The following is a 20,116-nucleotide window of genomic DNA, read 5'->3' on the forward strand; positions in this document are numbered from 1 at the left end:
CATTTGGAACAGATATAAAATGTGTGATTAATTGTGAGTTAACTAGTGAAGTCATGCGATTAATTATGATTACAAATTGAATCGCCTGACGCACCAAATTTTTAATGTTTTCTTCTTTTTTTAATTCATTCATTGCCATTGACGCTATAAACGCCAAAAATTCATTTGAACTATTTTTATTAGTTTAACTTTTTTTCCCGACTTTTGTTAACAAGAGTATGAAAACCTTAAAAAAATGATTGTACATTTGGAACAGATATAGAATTTGTGATTAATCGTGAGTTAACTAGTGAAGTAATGCGAATTAATTACAATAAAAAAAATATCGCCTGTTGCCCCTAATTTTAATAATCTTTTTTTTTTTATGAATTCTTGGCAGTGAATGAGTTAATGGCTTCTTTCAGCCAAAGCCCACAATTAAAAAATCTTTAGTGCTAAAATTCCTACAATTCAGTCATGTAAAAAAAAAAAAAAGTTATTAATAGACATACTGGCTGAGGTGACCATTCATAAATCTACTTGAATAATTTAAGACGGGCCATGGAGAAGCTGGGAGAAGATAGAAAGAAAGGAAACCGTGTGTGTGTGTGTGTGTGTGTGTGCGTGCGTACATGTGTGGTGGGGTCTTGGGTGTTAACTTGCTGCCCAATTTGATCAATCGCTAGCGTCCTGCCTCTTCACTCAGAAAATTACAAATGGGAATCTTCAAATCTGGAGCCGTTTATCATTAAAGGTAGAGAATGTGTGCCTGTGCATGTACGCGTGTGTGTGTGTTTTATCTCATGTTAGAGGTACATAAATGTGTTTGCACAATCGTATTTGAATGGGAAAGGGCAGTAAGTAGTTTGCATATGTCACACAAATTCCAGTATAATACATATAGTATAACCTTAAATGTTCATCTTATCAAAAAACATGTTGGACACTCGTATCTCGTCCTTTTTCTCTTCCCCGTGCACATCGCAGCGGCTACGGGGCATCCACGGTGCCCATTGGAAAGTCTTCCTCTATTGAATGAAGCAATTATTGAAATGTAAAAAAAAAAAAAAAGTAGAGGAGTAATATTTGACAAGATTTTTTTTTACATGTGTTTAAAGGGATGAAAATGAATGAGACTAGTATATAAATAAAAATGGTGAAAACTATTGAACGAAAACTGAGTGAAATTTGCAAATTGTGAATTTTTTAAAGTGGAACAATTTGCAATGGAGTTGAAATAGTGGGAAAATTTTTTTTTTTTTTAATGGTGTAAATTGCAAAAAAACGAGTGAAAATTGTTAGATTTTTTGGGGGGAATGCTCAGATTTGTGAAAGCTTAACAAATCAAAAAAATAATAATCAACAAAAAAATGAAAATTGTTAAAACAAATATGTAAATTGGTCAAAAATAGCAAAATGGTGAAAAAGAGCATAATTTAAAAAAAGAGAAAAATGTGAAATTTTAATAAATAAGAATAATGAAAAATGGCTCGTAAAAAATAGTAACCGATGACTCAATTCATTTCAAATGACTGTAAATTGAGTGAAACAATTTATAGGTGAGCAAGCCATGGAAACGGTGTTTGTGAGTGTAGTTGTGTGCGTGTGTTGACACTCCAGATACACAAAGTGCTGCTGAGTGAAGCTATTATCTGCTTTGTTGAGCAAAGCATCATTTCCATGAAGCAGAGGAGCTTGTGGTTGGGGGTGTTGGCCCTTGGGGGTAACGTGGAACTTGTATCCCCCCCCCCCCCCACGCCTCCACCGGCCTCTCTCGTTGCGACGCAGCCAGTCGATGATGATACGTTGCAAAGTCCAGCATTAAAGTGTGATAGATGAAGAGCGGAGGGCATTCATACAAATCAATGAGTGTAGCGTTGGTGTCATTAGCCGCCGCCGCTAGCCGCCATAAATCACGCCGTGATAGGCTGTCGCGCTGGGACCGACCCACCTGGGGGTGGTGGGACAGGGTACCAGTGGGTGTTGAAATGATGACTCAGCAGATAGCAATTAGCGGTAGTTAGCAACACCCGAAAGTGCTAAAGTCAAATGGAATTTAAGAACGATGTTGTTTTGGAAATATTTAAAGTAGAACCTGTTGACAAGAATTTACCATACTGGAGTTTCTATAACTTACTAGAATGGACTAGAACCAACCAGAATGGTCTTGAACATCCGAGAATGAACTTCATTGTTCAACGTTATAATTAAACCAGATAGTCTCACTCACAGACTAGACTCTGCAGTCGTGGCTCCAAATGACTACAATTGACTAGAATTTATTCTACAACATATTACAGTAGAATAGAACCAAGTACAGTATAACAGACTCTACCCAAATAGAATGGAATAGACTAGACCACAAACTGCTGACTAAGATGGAAGCTGAACTCTACAAGAATTATACGTACTATCAGAGACTAGAAACTGCACACCAAACTTGACACTACCCGCTACCGTAGACTGGAATATACTGTGCTACACCTAAATCGAATGGAACTTGTTCGACTAGACTGAAATCTAATGACTGGACTTGACCTTACTATAGTGGCTATAACTCACCTAAGATAGACAGTATTTTACTAGAGTGGTCTAGATCCTACTGGAATACACTTCAACCTATAAGAATGCAACTTAAAAAACAATATGACAACCCAGTGACTAGAACTGACCTTACTGAAGTGGGTAAAACTCCTTAGGATGGACAAGAACCTCATGAATGGTCTCGAACATATTGGAATACACTACAACCTATGAGGGAAGACTAAACAATCATCCTGAATAGACTACGCTCAAAGAGGACAAAACTTAATAGACTACTGACTGGACTTTACCAGACTGGAATGGCTAGATCCTTATTAGAACACACTGCTTAATGTAGAACCTACTAGATTGGTCTAGAACCTACAGGAATAGACAACACAAAAATGGCATTTAAGTCTGGCCTTGAACATGCCTATGACGTTAGACCAATGTCCTGGAAAAAAACACAAATATTTGTGTCTGTTAAATCCCAATGTTGGTGCATAAAAGTCAGTCAAAAGTTAAAAAACAAAGTGTGCAGGTGATTAAAAGAGTGGAGCTCTGGGAAGACGAGGCATTAATCAAGTGGGGGCCTCAATTAATCAAAAGAGGAGCATCCCCCGTCCCCGTCCCACGACCCCACCAACCAGAGCAGGATCCAGTTGTCAATAGCCGCCTCAGAGACGCGGCCAGCCGGAACCAATGAAGGCGACCAGTCAATAGTCAGCGGCGTGACCGTCACAGTGTCTTTCCACTCCGACCGGGTCCGTGTACACAACACGGATAAATAAATACTTTGTACTGGAATACATTATTACACAGAATATTCGAGTGAGTTTACAAATACACTCCAAAAATCCAAAGATTGTTTTTTTTTTTCTTTGTGACTTTTTTTTTTGTTTTTTGTACTTTTTTTTTTAGTAGTTTTCCAGGTTACTAGCACTGCAGTCAGCTTTACGACGTTCTAGTGGGCTTTAGTCTATTCTAGCAAGTTTTAGCCACCCTGGTATCATCAAAAATTCTCCATCAAGTGAATCCTATTCTTGCAGGGTGAATTTGATTTCCAGTAGGTTCTAGACCAGAGGTGGGCAATCTCGGTCCTCGAGGGCCGGAGTCCTGCAGGTTTTGTAGGTTTCTCACTTCCAACACAAGCTGATTCCAATCAACAGGATCGTTATCAGGCTTATGCAGAGCTTGCTGATGAGCTGATCATATATCAGCTGTGTTGGAGAAGGGCAACACGCAAAACCTGCAGGACTGCGGCCCTCGATGCCCACCTCTGTTCTAGACCATTATAATAGGTCCTAGTCCATCCTAGTAAATTTTAGTCACTCGACTTGGGTCAAGTCTAGTCGGCAGCTTGTAGTCCTGAATTTTATTCTGTAGAGTGCAATCTCGTACAGTATCTTTCGAGAATCGACTACCACCAATGAGGAAAAGATCTTCACCAGCTACACGAGTGACATCAGATGGTCCGTGTGTTTCCAATGGGAGTCATTCAAATTGTTGGGTGCCAGGTTTCAGTGCGTGATGCGAGTGAAACGGTACGAGAGGTTTAATGAAAAGATGCTCGGTTAGTGGCTGGCTCAACTTAAAATGCCGACGTTCTTTGTCTTTAGTGCGAATCAAAAAGACGTTTGTTTACACGCCAGTCTATGAATAAAAAAGGCGAGAGTGTCCTTTGGGAGCCATTCTGCATTTCATCTGAAGAAATTAAAAATAATCATCTATTTATGAACAAAGGGAGGCACACAGAGTTTGTTCAACAATTCTGTGTCGTGTACGCCAGTCAAGGAATCAATTATTTCCTCTTATCTTATTTTCTTTGAGAAATTAAGCTCACGTCTTTTGCTCATTTCATATCTGACTTTTCAGTTCATTTTATTTGATCCCGTAAGACTTTTTTGATGATGATGATGATAATGATGATGATGACATTGAGGCAGGAAGGCCTCATTAGCATGGACAACTACAATAGATTACAACCTACTGGAATGGTCTAGAACAAACCAGAGTGACTCCAACTGAAGAGAATTGAATTTACTACATGAGACTACAACCCAACTGAAATGACAAGAAATATTAGAATAGCCTGGAGCCCATTCGAACGGTCTACAACATACGTCTCAAACTCTGGTCATCGAGGGCCACAGTCCTGCATGTCTTAGAGGTTTTCCTCCTCCAACACACCTGACTCAAATGATCAGGATCATAATCAGGCTCCTGCAAAGCTTTCTGATGAGCTGATCATTCAGACTTGCAAGAATGGAGTGGAACGTACTAGTATAGTCTAGTGCAGAAGTCACCAAATCCGTCAACCCTTTACTAAACCTAGTTAACCAGTCTATGCTTCTTTTCTCTTCTTTCTTTCTTTTTAGCCTCCGTGGAGAGTTCTACAAAATGAAAGCAAACGTGTCTCCCGTGAATCTCCCGAGCAGATCATTTTCCAATTAACCTTTTCATTTGTTCAGTCATCATCACACTTGCTTTTTTTTCTCTTCTTCTAATAAAAAACAAATTAGCATCTCATCTCCTCTTTCACCGGAACAAAATGAACCATGATTGACCCTAAAACAGGGATGTGATTTTTCCGCTAATTCGCGGAATTCCGCTTTTTTTATCTCCCCCCAAAAAAAAAAATTCTGAATTTTTTATTTTTTTTATTTTATTTTATTTTATTTTATTTATTTATTTTTCTTTAGTAGTTGATTGTGTATGCACATGACTCCGACAGATAACATCTTCTGCTATAACAAAGACATTTGTGGTATGCTCTAATATGAGTTACTTTTCATTTGGTCATGATACAAATATTTGTTCATGAAATTTGAACTCTTCAACATTATTTATGTGTTAACTGAGTAATCATATTAGTTAGATATGATGATATTCTCAGTGATAGTTTTTAAAAGCAAAGGCAGTCCAATGTTTTTGAATGTGACTGATTTTGAGTTGACTAAAACTGCCATTTTATATGGGATAGTTCAATATACATTGAAAATTTATGCTGTTGTTTTGTCTATTTCTTTGTCATGTGAGTGCATTGAAAGTACTTAAAAACACGGCTACGCCCCCCTTGTCCCCCCACCAGGGCGCTGCCCTGGACCTAGCTGGGTGCCAGCGGCCCCAAACCCCCGGCTAAATTTTCAGATAATTTCACTTTGGTCAAATCACATCCCTGCTAAAAAGATTTTCAAATCCTTCCATAAGCAAGTTTATCCTCACACGAACAAACTTTTGCCTTGGATTCGTGCACACCAGATCTCGTCGATTCCGCTCGAGCATGCTCGAATGGTCTCAAACCTAAAAAAAAAACAGACAAGACTTAAAAACATTTCTGAAGTGATACAATAGAAAGGTTAACCTCACACTTGTTGACATTTGGTCAAATACCCACTAAATAATGCAAACAACGTTGTAAACATTTTCAAATGCAATACGCAAAGTCCTTCTAACGGTAACAGACAACTCTTGATGAATGCATTCTTAATTTACTGAACCAGGCAAGTACTCGGGATACATGCACACTGGATCTACTAGCTCTTTGACTGCCAAAAACGTTAAATAACGTTTAGTAAAATCCTATGGAGGAGTGCCAAAGACGTTAAAAGACGTTTGTTTCAAAACAGAGGTGAAACTAACCATTTTCTATTGTTGATTACTGAAAAACGAAATAAGGTAGAAACAAACTTTTTTTTTTTCTGATGAAAGATGAGAGTTCAATCTTTCATTTGGTAGTATGTGTGTTTCCATAGTCTAAACACATAATTTTCTGTTGACCTTGAAAGATCAGTCAAAATGCTTAAATCGACTGGCACCCACGGCATCCCTTTTCTGAAAACGTCTGGCAGTCAAAGAGCTAGACTACCCGAAGCCTACTAAAATGATCTCACACATATGATTATAACCTACAAATTAGACCAGATTACAGTAAAAAAAAAAACATTTTACAATAATACAATACATGAGGTCATCCTCCTACTCCAGGCGTGTATTCTGGGTGCATATGCACTAAATGTTCCCTACTGGACTAGAATGGTCTAGAACCCACTACTAAACTAGAGCCTACTTGATTTAAATGGTACATTTAAGGGTTCATTAGTCTAGGATTCATAAAAGACACATTATGAGTTTGACAAAGTAAAAACCAGCCTAGAGGTTGTTGTGTCGTTTCCGTTGTGTTGATTTCAGTCGGGAGAGTTCCCGTGTTGTTGTGTATGTTGCACCGTATGAAATTGGCCTCCCCCGTGGTCATTATGGTCAACATCGTCCAGCAGCAGACGGCCTTCGGGCGTCGCTGGGGTTCGGGAAGGAGGGGGGACCTCACTTGCTCGCCTGGGAAAGATCTACCATAACGCTTCCATTAAGATCCAAAGTGCTGCGCTGTCGACGCCTCGCCTCGAATCGCGGCCTCCTTCCATTCTTGAACGGCGCATCAGTTCATGCAAAACAACAAAAAGCAGCACCGACCAGCAATAGACTGAGACCGGCGAGAATGGCCTCTAACCTACGACCATGTTATACAATAACTCAAGTTTATTCGAGGTGAGGCCTTTTTTTGTGCAATGCAGTGATTCATTATCTTAAATGAACAAGGAAGTCTCTGAGTACTGAGTACTTTTTTATTATGATTTTTTTTTTTTTAAAGACTAAAGACGTCACTCAGAGGAAAAACAATCATCATCCAGTTGATTGTAATGCGGAGGTACTGGGGGGCTGATTCGATGGGGGGGTCTTATGGGGGTCTTATTTGGGGGTGTTGGTGGCAGAATGATGGATGGTGTGGTAGGACAGTGAGCGATATTAAACAATAACAGCATTTGTGCCACGCCGCCAAGCAAGAGCTTTTTAATTAGAAATTCCAGATTAGCGCAATCTCTCCCCCGATGTGAATATTCAACAGCTCAGGGATAAAAACACGCGCACGCACTTCCACATATGGAAAAAGATGCAATAAGAATAAGGCTACGAATGAACCCTTTTGCTCCCGTTTCATGGCAAACCCTCAAAATCATAATTTCCGTGCTCCGCCTACATTGGATGGTGTAAGTTAAAAAAAAAAAAAAAAAAAAGAACACTAAATAGCATCAGCCATCTCTGTCGCAGATCTGCTTCCAATTGGAGCTCATTTAGACAAATTCCCTAATAGGACATCATCAAGGTATGAGTCACATACCTTGAAATTCTCCCAGAATTCAGCACAAATTGCTGATTTTGGGCAAGGAGGGAACCCAAATTCGACCCTCGTAAGACTTGAACACGGACGGAGAAGTTAATGGCCCCAAATTTCACGCCACAATACATTTTCGGCAGATGGGAACATTTTGTGTACTCGACTGCACAGTCGGACCAACAGGTAAAGGAAAGAGTTGATTTAGGGTGAGGAGGGTTTAGTTGTTCAATTCATCACAACCAGGTCGCACACACACACACACACACACACACACACACACACACTACTAGACAATATCTGCAAGCATTAAAATGTCTAATATATTCCCAGGGCTACTTTTGAATATTAATAAAAGCTCAATTATTAATGTTGCCGTTGGCGTGCCAGAGCTACGAGCTTTAATTAGTGTAGTGTACTCGCGCACAATTACACACTCAGCATTGACGGCCATGTGGTCGCACCGACTTTCTTGTTGTCAACACGCGCTCCTCCATTTCCGCTTCTTCGGCCTCATCATGAAGTTGATAATGAGACAGATTGAGGCCTTTTTTACTGATGATGAGGATGTTTACGCCAAATGATGAAGATCACATTCAAATGAGGGCCGGCTAATGGCGGTTAAACATGAGCAACGCTAACACGCGTTTGTGTTCAGTGCACAATGCATTGTGGATTTGGTCCAGCCTGGTTCAGTTGGCTATTTTTTTAGGGGGGTACTGACGTGGTCTAGGGTCATGATTGGAGGGGGTTACCGGTATCATTTGGGTTAGGGGTTGCTTTATAGGATCAGATGTTTCAGGAGGGAATTCCAGTCTTAGGGCTGTGGGGTTTGGGGTTTGAGTTTATTGCATTATCTAAAATAAATAAATATCCTCTAGTACAGGGATGTGATTTTTCCGCCAATTCGCGGAATTACGTTTTTTTTTTACCCCCCCCCCCCCCAAAAAAAATCCGTTTTTTTTTTTTTTTTTTTTTTTTTTTTTTTTTTTTTTTTTTTTTTTTTTTTTTTTTTTTTTTAGTAGTTGATTGTGTATGCACATGACTCCGACAGATAACATCTTCTGCTACAACAAAGACATTTGTGGTATGCTCTAATATGAGTTACTTTTCATTTGGTCATGATACAATTATTTGTTCATGAAATTTGAACTCTTCAACATTATTTATGTGTTAACTTAGTAATCACATTAGTTAGATATGATGATATTCTCAGTGATAGTTTTTAAAAGCAAAGGCAGTCCAATGTTTTTGAATGTGACTGATTTTGAGTTGACTAAAACTGCCATTTTATATGGGATAGTTCAATATACATTGAAAATTGATGCTGTTGTTTTGTCTATTTCTTTGTCATGTGAGTGCATTGAAAGTACTTAAAAACATGGAAAACCCATGAGCTCCGGGGGGGCGAAGCCTTGTCCCCCCACCACCTAGCTGGGTGCCAACGGCCCCCAGACCCCCGGCTAAATTTTCAGATAATTTCACTTTGGTCAAATCACATCCCTGTCTAGTAGTGAGTAACCGGGGATAACTCCTCCCCCCAGAGCTTGACAGTCAAATCAACAGAAATATCAAATGGGAATGAACAAAGTCAGATGTTGGCCCACAAGATCACTCTAAAGCCACATTACATAAAAATCTTTATAAAACCACAAATTAAAAGAAAAAAATAGGCCACAAGCTAAAGTTTTCAATTAATGTTCTTTGTTTACAAGTACGATGTATCCAAAAAGTTATTGTATCTGTAATGGAGTAGATGTAGCTGATTACGAGCCACTCTAATCTTTCACGTGCCGCCTACCATTTTTGTCTTCTCCGTGAGTGCAAATGACCGGTGCTACGCGGCTAACGCTAATGCTACAGGCCCCAAATGGGCCGCGTTACGACGACGGGATGACGGCCTAATAAGAAATTGATGTGACGCGCTGACTGAGACGTCTCCGCGCCGACGACCGTTCACTTCGCTTCACGCGGACGACCATTCATTTCACGCCTCGCCGGGCCGCTGACGATAAAAAAAAAATCCTCCAAATGGGATACTTACACCAACGCCACTCGTCATACTTTTGAGAAATCTATCAAGAAAGATTAGGCGGAAACAGGAAGAAGTTGTTTTTTTCTCCTTTGGGCTGACAAATTTGTCAAATGAGAATATTGATAATATATATATATATATATATATATATATATATATATATATTTTAGCTTTAGCTGTATCCAGTTTAATTTAAATTTTTGAGATATTCAAATAAACTATGACAACAAGCTACATAGCTTTATCCAGTCTTAACTTTGATTTAAAAGGACACATATACTGTAGCTATGTGGACGACTGCATAGCTTTATCCAGAGCATGCATTTATTGGGATTTGTTTAGATTTTCTTTTTTTTCTTTTTTCTTTTAAAGAGCGGGCAAGAGAGACTCAACGGATTATGCAGACATGCCTTCATCCAGGTCGACCGCATAGCTTTGATCAGAGCTTGCATTTATCCGTGTTAGTTTTTCATTTTTGAGGGGTTCAAATGGCTTAGCGGAAAAGCACATATCGAAAAATCTGTGTTTGTCTGTTTGAACATTTTATTTATTTTTTTTTAGGACAAATTGAATAGCTTAATCCAGAATGACCGCATCTTTATATTGAACCTGCGTTTGTCGGAGTTTAATTTTTGAGGGATTCAAATAGCTATGAAGAGTCTGCATAGCTTTGTCGGGATCGATAACCGAAGTTACTTTTGCTTATATGCTATGCGGATCACCCTCGTCGCTTTATCCAGTAAAACCGCAAAGCTCTATCCTTTGCCTGTGTTTATCTGTTTTGATTTGGGGTTTTTGTTTAGAAGAAAAAAAGAAGTCCCTTCAAGCTCTGCGGGTAACACAAAACGCACCTGTTCCGGTTGCCCTCCGTGCACATACGCATCCAGCGTGTACTCTATATTTATTATCCAGGGTGGAACCGTTGATAGATGGGCCGGCTGCTCAATTACAAGGGCACAACATTGCCTTTCCAAGCTGATAGCCTGAAAAAGTGGCGCCTCTCTTTCTCCTCTCATTTTTCCATCCAGGCGGCGGATGATATAGAGGAGCGCTGGGGGGTACTTCTGTTTGACACGCTCAAGCACCCAACACACACACACACACACACACACACACACACACATACGCACGCACGCTGGTGAGATGGAGAGGAGTCCGATGATGGCGGCTGTTTCAACGGACATCTTGCAAGCGTGATGTTGAGCTATGTTTCCACTGCGCCCTGAGGGGAGTGGATGGGGGTGGGATGGGGGTGCGCATGGACATATAAAATGGTTGTAAATTTGCATTAGGCTCAATCCATCACGATAGGCCTGCTGAGGAAAGGAGGGCGGGGAGCGTGGAGCGGGGCGCGCTGCAAGCTGCGGCGAAGACCCGGCTCCAACTCTGACGGATTTCTATTTAAGTGAGTGTGAATGCAACAATTCGCAAAATCATTTGTCAAACGGCGAGCGGAGGAACCCGCCAGGAACCACAACCCCAATAAAACAGTCGGCGTATTATGCGGGGACGGTTTAGCTTTGAGCCGCTCATAAACGCGGAACACAAATCGAGCAACTTTTTAATTTGATCTATTTATTGATTTTCTTTTCTTTAGTAAAAGTCATTAAAAGAAGTGAACCTTTTTTTTTTTTTAATAGTATGATATCACATCCACTACAGTTGGTGGCCGTAGTGCTCTTATTCAGTCACAGAGTGCGTAAGGACTATTTGCTCCTCTGCAGACGTGCACTTGCATACAACAAATTTACACACACGTGATACTATTTATAGTGGCGGAAATGTTTTCTTGTTCCTGGCATGTAACAAAAAATAATAATTGAGAAGCAATGTCTTACGGATGTCACGGATGTTGTGCTTTGTTCCTCACATGGCTCGGCCTCAAACAGAACGTGGAGGTGACATCACAATGTTGTCTTCCTGTCCCACTGCGGCTTGCAGCACCCCCCCCCCACCCCCCAAGTGAGGGAGTGTCCAAAGTGCTCTCACCAAATTGACGATCAATCACCTCATCAGCACAGACCAGGCACCCCCCCCCCCCCCCCGCCGCCCCCCAACCAACGAAATAACACTACCCCTGTACTGCGGACGGATTGCTTCACAAAAGCAGCAGAGAAGCCGGAGATAATATAGATCACTTTTCAATTAAACAAAGGTTTAAAAAAAAAAAAAATTCTCTGAGCTTAATGATGATTCCTGAAAAAAAAAAGGTGAGCGCTGAGGGCTGCAGAGACGGAAGGAAAGAGCCCGAAGCGACCACTTCAGAGGGCAAAAAGGAGAGAAAAAAAGTCTTCATTCATCATTATTGTCATGGGGCTTTGGCAAATGATAACAATTTGTCTTCATCGCTATTTTTAGACAATGAGTCACAATAGACAATTTTTGGACAAATGGGGAGCGTGCAACACCAACTTGACGCCATCTTTTTAAATCCTCTGTGGCCAGTTGCTTAATTCGATTTATTATTATTATTATTATTATGGCGTGAGTGCAGATCCACTTATGCTTTTAAAAGGATATGGCCGCTTCAAAATAAAACGACACGGTTTCTTGAAACATTTTTTTGGGCTTACTCATGACAGACACGCCTACCAAATTTCATGTTGAGCTAAATTAGTTTCCAAAGGTTCAACAAAGCATTTTGGGGGGGAGGGGGGAGTCATCACATTTTGTTGCCATGCCACATCCTAATTTAATGACAAAATTTCATAGAAATCAAATTAAAATCTTCTCGTACGCCCGTTGAAGGATGGAAGGAAAATCAAATCAAAACACCACATTGACCGACTCTCTTTTTTTCTGTTTTCAGGCGTTGCGTGAGTTTTTAGTAGGCCTACTCGTGTTACACATCTTTAAACATTTTCATGTTGGAAAAAAAACTTCTAGGGCAAAATGATAGCACATTTCATACACAAGGCAACTCGATGTATAAGAGGCAGAGCAGCCTATCTTTGAGGAACAGCTGATTGAAATTTGGCAACAATTAGTCAAAAATAGTTCATCTTTGCAGCACAACTGAAGAAAAACCTAACCCTCAAATGGACGTTTCAAACCAAGATGGCAGACTTTCTCTACCAAATTTCATTTCATGCTCCGCCCACACGCAATGCCAAAAACTCAACACGGTTGCAATTTATCATCTTGTATACAAAATCAGATAAAAAAAAAAAATTCCAAGTCAAGTTTGTTTTTGAAGGACCCCTGGACAATGACTGACATGACCCAGAAATGGCCGCTTCAAACTCAAAAGAAAGACTTTTTTTTTTTTTTTTTTTTGTGAGACTGCTAATGATGGCCACGTCTAGCAGTTTTCATGTTGCAGTCAAAGCAGGCAAGTCGCACTTCCAAGTGGCGACGAAGCCACCACCTTCCTCCGTCAAACATAATGAGATTTCACGTATACAAAAGGCCTCAAAATGCTGATTTATTTGTCCTTAGAATAACAAGCAGAAAAAAAAGAAGCAATTTCCACAAGCTGCGCTCAGACCCTAAATAAGAACTGCTGCGCTCGACGCTTGTGTCACTAAACGAAGATGCATGAGTGAGTCAAAGATGTAAGATGAAGCTGAACAATCAGCACGATACAAAAAGCATAAGTGTTCATGTAATTGAGTCTCTGGGGAGGAAGCATGAAAGATGACCACAAACAAACAACTTTGATAGACGGCGGCAAAATGTTGACGAGGGACAAGGACGCACAACTATTACGGAGTGTGTGCGTGTGCGTGTGCGTGCGTGCGTGCGTGTGTAGGTCACAGCATGATGAAGATAAATAGGCGAGTGGCGCGATACGCGGCGAAGCCGTAATTGACGTCTAACGTGAACGGTGACCTGGTGACCGCCGGGCAGCTGCTGGTGACTTGGCCAACACGCCAAATTATTTGGGAACGCCTCAACCACGCCGAAGGGGGGGAGGGGGGGGGGGGGTCGAGCATGTTGGGTGGAACACTTAAAATTGACTTAACATCTCGCCGTTGATTCGTTCCGACCAAACTGGTGTTTTTTTTTTTTTTTTTAAATCTAATATTGTCACTGCTTGATGACATAGGTTGATTCAAAAATAGATGTGGTGGAAATTTAGAAAAAATATCCTTAAATAATGATTCCATTAAAATGTATCACTTATAGAACTCGAAGTACAAATTGTAGCAAAAATAAAGCTTTGGAAATAAACATTTGGTAAAGAGTAGCGGTAGTGGTGAAAGGAGTACTCAAGTAATTGGCGTACCAACTTCAAAATAAACTCTTATTAAATAATACATGGCCATCAATGCCATGGTAAGCTTTTATTTTGAAGTCGGTGCTGTGGCGGCCAACTTGACTTGTCTTGCCGATTGCCATTGGAGCTCAATTTACGTTGCAATCACAAAATGTTGCCACCAACATCATCTTCAATTGCTCATTAAGGATTCATAAAAGCCTCAAATTAATTGCATTGTGTAAGATGGCGCCTGTTGCTAGCATTAGCAGCTATCCATTAAACCAGCGCCCCATCCAGGCCGGCAAGAGTTGTGGAATTCCTTTTTAATAGGCGACAAGGACTCGACACACTTTGATGCTGATACATTTGTGGTTCCTCCTGATTCATTTTTAACAAAAAATAATGTGCCGCTTTAGTCTGCAAAATCGCTACTGTGGTTCTGGCGTCACTTTCAGAGCCCAAAATCTCACTTCTGTATTCAAAGCACTACTGGAATTATGCGCAGATTCTTGCACACTTTGAGTATCAAAGATTTGCTTTGAAGGGGCAAGACCCGAGCGTTCGTTCCTCGAGCGTCCTTCCGGAACGACACATTCCCGAGATCCCGCCTTTGTAATTTATTACCGGGCCGGTTGGCCCGTGTCGTCCTCATTGCCGCCGCCATGTAGCGAGCTAGCGCCGCCTCTTAAGATGCTATTGATTTTTATTTGATTAAACGTCCTGCTGCTTTGTGGCAAATTAGCAGGAGTTTAATCAAATCACAATCGATAGCCGCTTAATAAGCACTCCCTGCACACGCACGCACGCACGCACGCACACACCAAATAAACAAGTGAATAATAGCCCGAAAACAGAAGGTGTTTGCATGTTAAATAGAAGATGCATAAGCAATTTCATATGCACATTTTATAGCTAATTAGACAACTGATGAGCAGTTTTCAAAGAATGACTCCACCTGCATGATCTACGCCTCCTGTACACGAAGCCTCGTCTTTCCTGAAAGCAACATATCATAAAAATAAATGAAAAAGTAATCATCGACTCTGCCATCAACCTTCTTCACATGATTGTCCGTTTACCCTCTAATTTTATGTGCCAGTTAGAGGAGCGAAGTCTGGCCACTTCATTAAATACAATACAATAAAATGACATCCAAGGCAAAAATTCTCCCTTTTCAATGATAAAAATAAATTGAATTTGTTTTTGTTATTGTAAGGAATTAATAAGTTGACTGTGAGGTACAATCACGCTGCACATTTTTTTTGTCACTGTGCCTGGTCACTACTCCGTTCATGAGGTTTTTATCAAAACAATTTAATATCAACTTAACTCTTTTACTGCCAAAGACGTTAAATGACGTTCTGCAAAAACCTACGGAGGACCGCCAAAGACGTTAAAAGACGTCCTCCCATTTTTTTATTTTTTTTTTTTGAAACGGGTGCTGGGAAGGCTTGCGGAGCTCTCCTGAAAGTTTTAAGCAGGTCTCGTGAGCCTAATGACTATTTTTGGCCCCTAGAGGGCAGCGATGACTCTCTTTTGACAAGATCGGGTGGGCGTCAGTAGAGGCGGAGCTAGAGCGTTGAGCAGGAGATCAGAATGGAAAACAAAGGAAAAATGGCGGCCGGTCGCGAGGAGCTAACGCCAGAGCCGTTTTTTTCAAAGACCAAAAGCATCGCTAAAAAAGCACATTGTTGATGACGATGATCATCATCGATGATGAAGATGATGGTGACTCCGTGGTTGGAAAGCATTGACGCGGCAGTAGAAGACGTTAGATGGAGCTAGATGGAGGAGGGAACGGGCAATGGCGAGCGTTTGCAAGCAGCTCTACACTTACAAGACAAAAGGCATCAACCAACGCTAAAAGAGTACATTGATGAAGATGATGATGAAGGTGAATCCGAGCTTGACGGCGAAATTGGAACCGCTGACGCGGCGGCTATGACGGTGTCGTAACGCGGAGCGCAACCGAGCACGCACAGGCGGACGTTCGATCGGACGACGGAGAGTGCCCCGAGTCCAATGCATATTCATCGGAGGAAGTGTGTACAGTCTGCTACTTGCTTTTTATTCCCCGGAAAAAAAGGCCGTCAAGAAAGTGTAACGTTTGCACGCGAAACGGACAAATGCGAAAGTGAAAGTAAACTGTTGTGCGAGTCCTGGTGTCTCCTTGCACGCAGGAGAGCGTTACAAAAGGAAAAACTGTATTTGAAACATCCACATAATTGTAAGTAGTACCACAGTTGCACACATTTGTAAATAGTTTGCGAAATTGTTTTGTCTAATTGTTACACTGTTGAATGGAAATAAACGTATTTTGCAATCAAAAAACACTTTTTCATTGTTGGTGAAAGCGTTTTACAGAAGTAAAGCACTATTTAGGTGTTTGTGGCATCATTCATGGACAAAAAGAAGTGTACAATTCACTAGAGTGCATGAAATAACATCGTTTCACAAAAAGCTCTTTTTCTCCGTTTTTTGTTTCAAAAGAGAGAATTTTGGTGAAACTAACCATTTTCTATTGTTGATTACTGAAGAACGGAATAAGGTAGAAACAAACTTTTTTTTTCTGATGAAAGCTGAGAGTCCAATCTTTCATTTGGTAGTATGTGTGTTTCCATAGTCCAAACACAACATTTTCTGTGGACCTTGAAAGATCACTCAAAATGCTTAAATCGGCTGGCACTGGCGACTGTTTCTGAAAACGTCTGGCAGTCAAAGAGTTAATGGTGTCAATCGAAAGGTTGTTTTTTTTTGGTATTACATACATTTTTAATGACATTTGTAAACCATAATAATATTGATAATTACATTTGCTAATATAACTTTCATGAAAATCACGACTGTCCACTGATTGGCTGGCAGAAGTCACGTGACACAGTCTGATAGTTGGACGTTCAACTTAATTTAAAGTCTTCATTCAGATCATTAGACTTAATGGTCCGAATATTAGCACTTTTTGGGGGAAAGGGGGGTAATGCTGAAATTTAAAATTAAGGCCTGAAAAAAAACTGTACTCGGACTCAGTAATTTTTGTCTTGTCTGATTTTGGAACGCATTTAGATGGAATACTGCGCCATCGGAGCGTTATCACAGGCGGAAGACAAGATAGAATTTTCCTATATTAACACAAATCCAGACGATTGGTTTCTTTTGACCCCAATTTGTCCGTTATAGTCATACAATATTAACCAATTTAAAGTGCTGAGAAAACATAGCTTGGGAACGCACCTATCGGCGCTCTTGAACGCTCAAAATGTCTGACAAGTGACAAACTCCGCCCATTTCCTCATTCCGCAGGAACAAGCCATGTGGCGTCATCGAGGCGTGACCTGCGTTCTCTGCGCGATCCACGGCGTGCATGCGCGGCAGGTAGGCGCTTGGACCGTCCCCTATCTGGTTGTTTTGCTTTTGTTTTAGAAAATAACGTGAAAATAGTCATCTTAGATGCATTTCAAATGTAGATTTTTGTTGTCCTTCTTTGCAGAAGGAAGGAAGCAAAATCGGACTTTATGGGCCAGGTGAGTCCATACAAATGAATTTCCACCTATGTATGTATTGTATTGCTGATGGCTTCGAAAAAGAGTGGGGAGATGATGTAATGCGTTTCCTTGGTAAGCGGCGCAGAGAATGGATGGAGGTTCGAAGCTGTTTGTTTTTTGTTTGTAATTTCTTGGACAGTTGTTGGAGAGATTCTGCTTGAAAGTGACAATATATTAAATCTGAGTAAATGATACCACTTTATGGTACAGTACAGTCCACACTGGCTCCGGGGACAATTCACTCATTCACTCGCAGCCATTTTCACTGAAGCAACCCCCTTCGCTCCCAGCTGTTTTACTGGATTTTGACTGATTTTGCAAGGTCCACAGAATATTCTGATCTATTGCTCTAAAAACATGGAACCTCCCAAAAGAAAGATTAGAGTCTCTTCTTTCATCAGGGAAAAAAAAAGTATATTTGTATCTGTTTCCGTTTTGCAGCAATTAGCATTAAAATATAGCTAATTGCTTTCATCATTATTTACATTCCTGGTGAAAATAGCAACAAGAGCTTGTTGCAACAGGGCCCTGGTTGATCTCTTATACTCTGCTACCACCCGTTTTTGTAATAACTACCATTGCTTTAAGCGACCTCTTCATGTCAATAGCTATATCAAAACCTTCTGTATGCTCTAGCATTGGAAAACATTTTTTTTTTTTTTTAACAGCAACGTATAAATATGTTTTTTGGAGTGCAGGACAAAGTATATGTAAAGTGTAAGTTTATATGTTTTGAGGTCTGGATGAGTTAATTACTTACAGATGGATTGATTATTATAAATGAATGTAATTTTCATTTTCTGTGCCAAAAAAAAGATACACACAGTAAAGTAACCATTTTAATGGTTTACAATAGCCAGCATGGATACGTTGACATACATCTTAACTCAATTGGTTAATGCTTGAAAGTTACTTTTCCCAAAAGAAAAAGTAAATCAATACGTCCAATTAAAGATACCATAGATTTTCTTTCTTGTCTCTGAGCATCGCAGAGCTAAACTGTCAGCAAAGTGCGATTGTAACGTCTTCATTTTCCCTCCTTGCCGACAGTGCAAGTCAACCTCAATCTTTGTCGCGTTAAGGAGAGGACGGGATTAAAGGCGCAAAAGTGGCGTCTGTCAGGCTCGTTGGCGCCCCCGGGGCCTCCCGCTAACGCGCCGTTGTTGCCCATCATCTCTCATCGCGTCACGGCTAGGAGGCGGCCCGATGAGACGGGGCGGCTTGATAAGACGGGCGGCCCGATGAGACGGGCAGTCGTCACCCGAGCCGACAGCTCCCGTCGGCGTCAGGAGTCCGTCAGCCGCCGCCGCCGTCCATACGACTTGACGCGTCGCCTCGCTTGCTCGCTCGGGAGCAGAGACGACGCATCGGCCGCAAAAGTGCGAGACGGACACGGCGCTGATGAGACGAGATGAAAATAGAAAAGAAAAAAGTGTGACGGTTGATATCTCACGCCACTCGTTAATACGTGCGGATGATGACGCCACGCCACAGGAATTTGCCAACAAAACTGAAATGCGAAACGCAATTTTAAAAACGCAACCTTCTGCAATGACTGACATGAAGACAATCCAACGGTTGGACAAAGACTGTGACATCACGGGCCGAGCAGTGGCGCTCACTGTAATGATTGACATAAAGACCACAGATCTTTAATTTTTTATTTTTATTTTTTCTCGGGAGAGCTCAGTATTGTTCATTTGATTTGACATCATCATTGCTCTCCTTTTTTTTTTTTTTTTTTTTAAAAATCCAACAAATCAATTAAAAAAAATTTAATAATTGTTTTTTTTTTTTTTTTTTTTTTTTTTTAAGTACATATACATATATATATACACATATACACACATATATATATATATATATATATATATATATACCCTTTTTTTGTATGTGGGTGAGTATGTGGGTGAGTATGTGTGTGTGTGTGTGCGTGCGTGCGTGCGTGCGAGCGTGTGTGTATTCATCAGTTCACCTAAAGCCCATTAAAAAAAAAAAATCCCATACTAATAATATAATATAATAATAAATTGCCAGATGCAGAAACATCAATGTAAGTTATCACGATGTAGTGGCTCTCGCTAACAGACAGAATTAAGTAACCGGAATTAGGTTAAAAAATTCTATATACGTAGACCATGTTTCTATAAATTTTGATATTTGGTTTTTATTTGAGGCAGATATTTGTTCCATTAAAATGTGATTTATGAGGAGGTTAGACCATTGGTCGATATTCAGAGTTTGTTTATTTTCCCAGTTAACAAGAATAGTTTTTTTAGCGATAATAAGGGCTACAAGTGTAGATTGAAATTGTTTATGTGGTAAGTCAGTTGTTGTTAGGTCACCTAGCAAACACAAGTTTGGAGATAAAGGTATCCTACAGTCCAAAATAGCGGAAAGTTTTTCTAAGACTTTAGTCCAGAAATACATAACCGGAGTACATAACCATAAAGCATGAACATAAGTGTCTGTAGTGTTTTGTAAGCATTGGAGACAAATGTCGGAGTCTGAGAGTCCCATTTTCTTCATCATATATTGAGTAATGTATGTTCTATGGATAATTTTATATTGGATAAGTTGTAAATTTGGGTGTTTTGTCATTTTAAATGCGTTTTCACAAACTTGAATCCAAAAGTCAGGTTCCGGTGCTAAAGACCACAGATCTT

The 20,116-nt window shown here is 40.4% G+C and overlaps 1 protein-coding gene across 14 annotated transcripts in view; it reads left to right on the top strand.

The window, feature by feature from the left end:
* LOC144050745 (uncharacterized) overlaps window positions 1-20,116 on the top strand; it is a 145,168-nt gene that overhangs the window by 29,505 nt on the left and 95,547 nt on the right. For 12 of the 14 annotated variants that reach the window (XR_013293919.1, XR_013293918.1, XR_013293920.1 and 9 more), the window contains exons 3-4: window positions 17,209-17,280; window positions 17,396-17,429. Coding sequence is in view for 11 of the 14 variants with exons in the window: in XM_077564309.1 (XP_077420435.1) it covers window positions 17,209-17,280; window positions 17,396-17,429 (106 nt within the window). In the remaining 3 variants the exon portion in view is untranslated. Of the gene's footprint in view, window positions 1-17,208; window positions 17,281-17,395; window positions 17,430-18,500; window positions 19,089-20,116 lie in introns of those variants that run through there. The other 2 variants (XM_077564305.1, XM_077564304.1) reach the window with 1 other exon arrangement.

This window comes from Vanacampus margaritifer, chromosome 4 (genome assembly GCF_051991255.1).
Source record: "Vanacampus margaritifer isolate UIUO_Vmar chromosome 4, RoL_Vmar_1.0, whole genome shotgun sequence".
In the NCBI taxonomy this organism is placed as follows: domain Eukaryota; kingdom Metazoa; phylum Chordata; class Actinopteri; order Syngnathiformes; family Syngnathidae; genus Vanacampus; species Vanacampus margaritifer.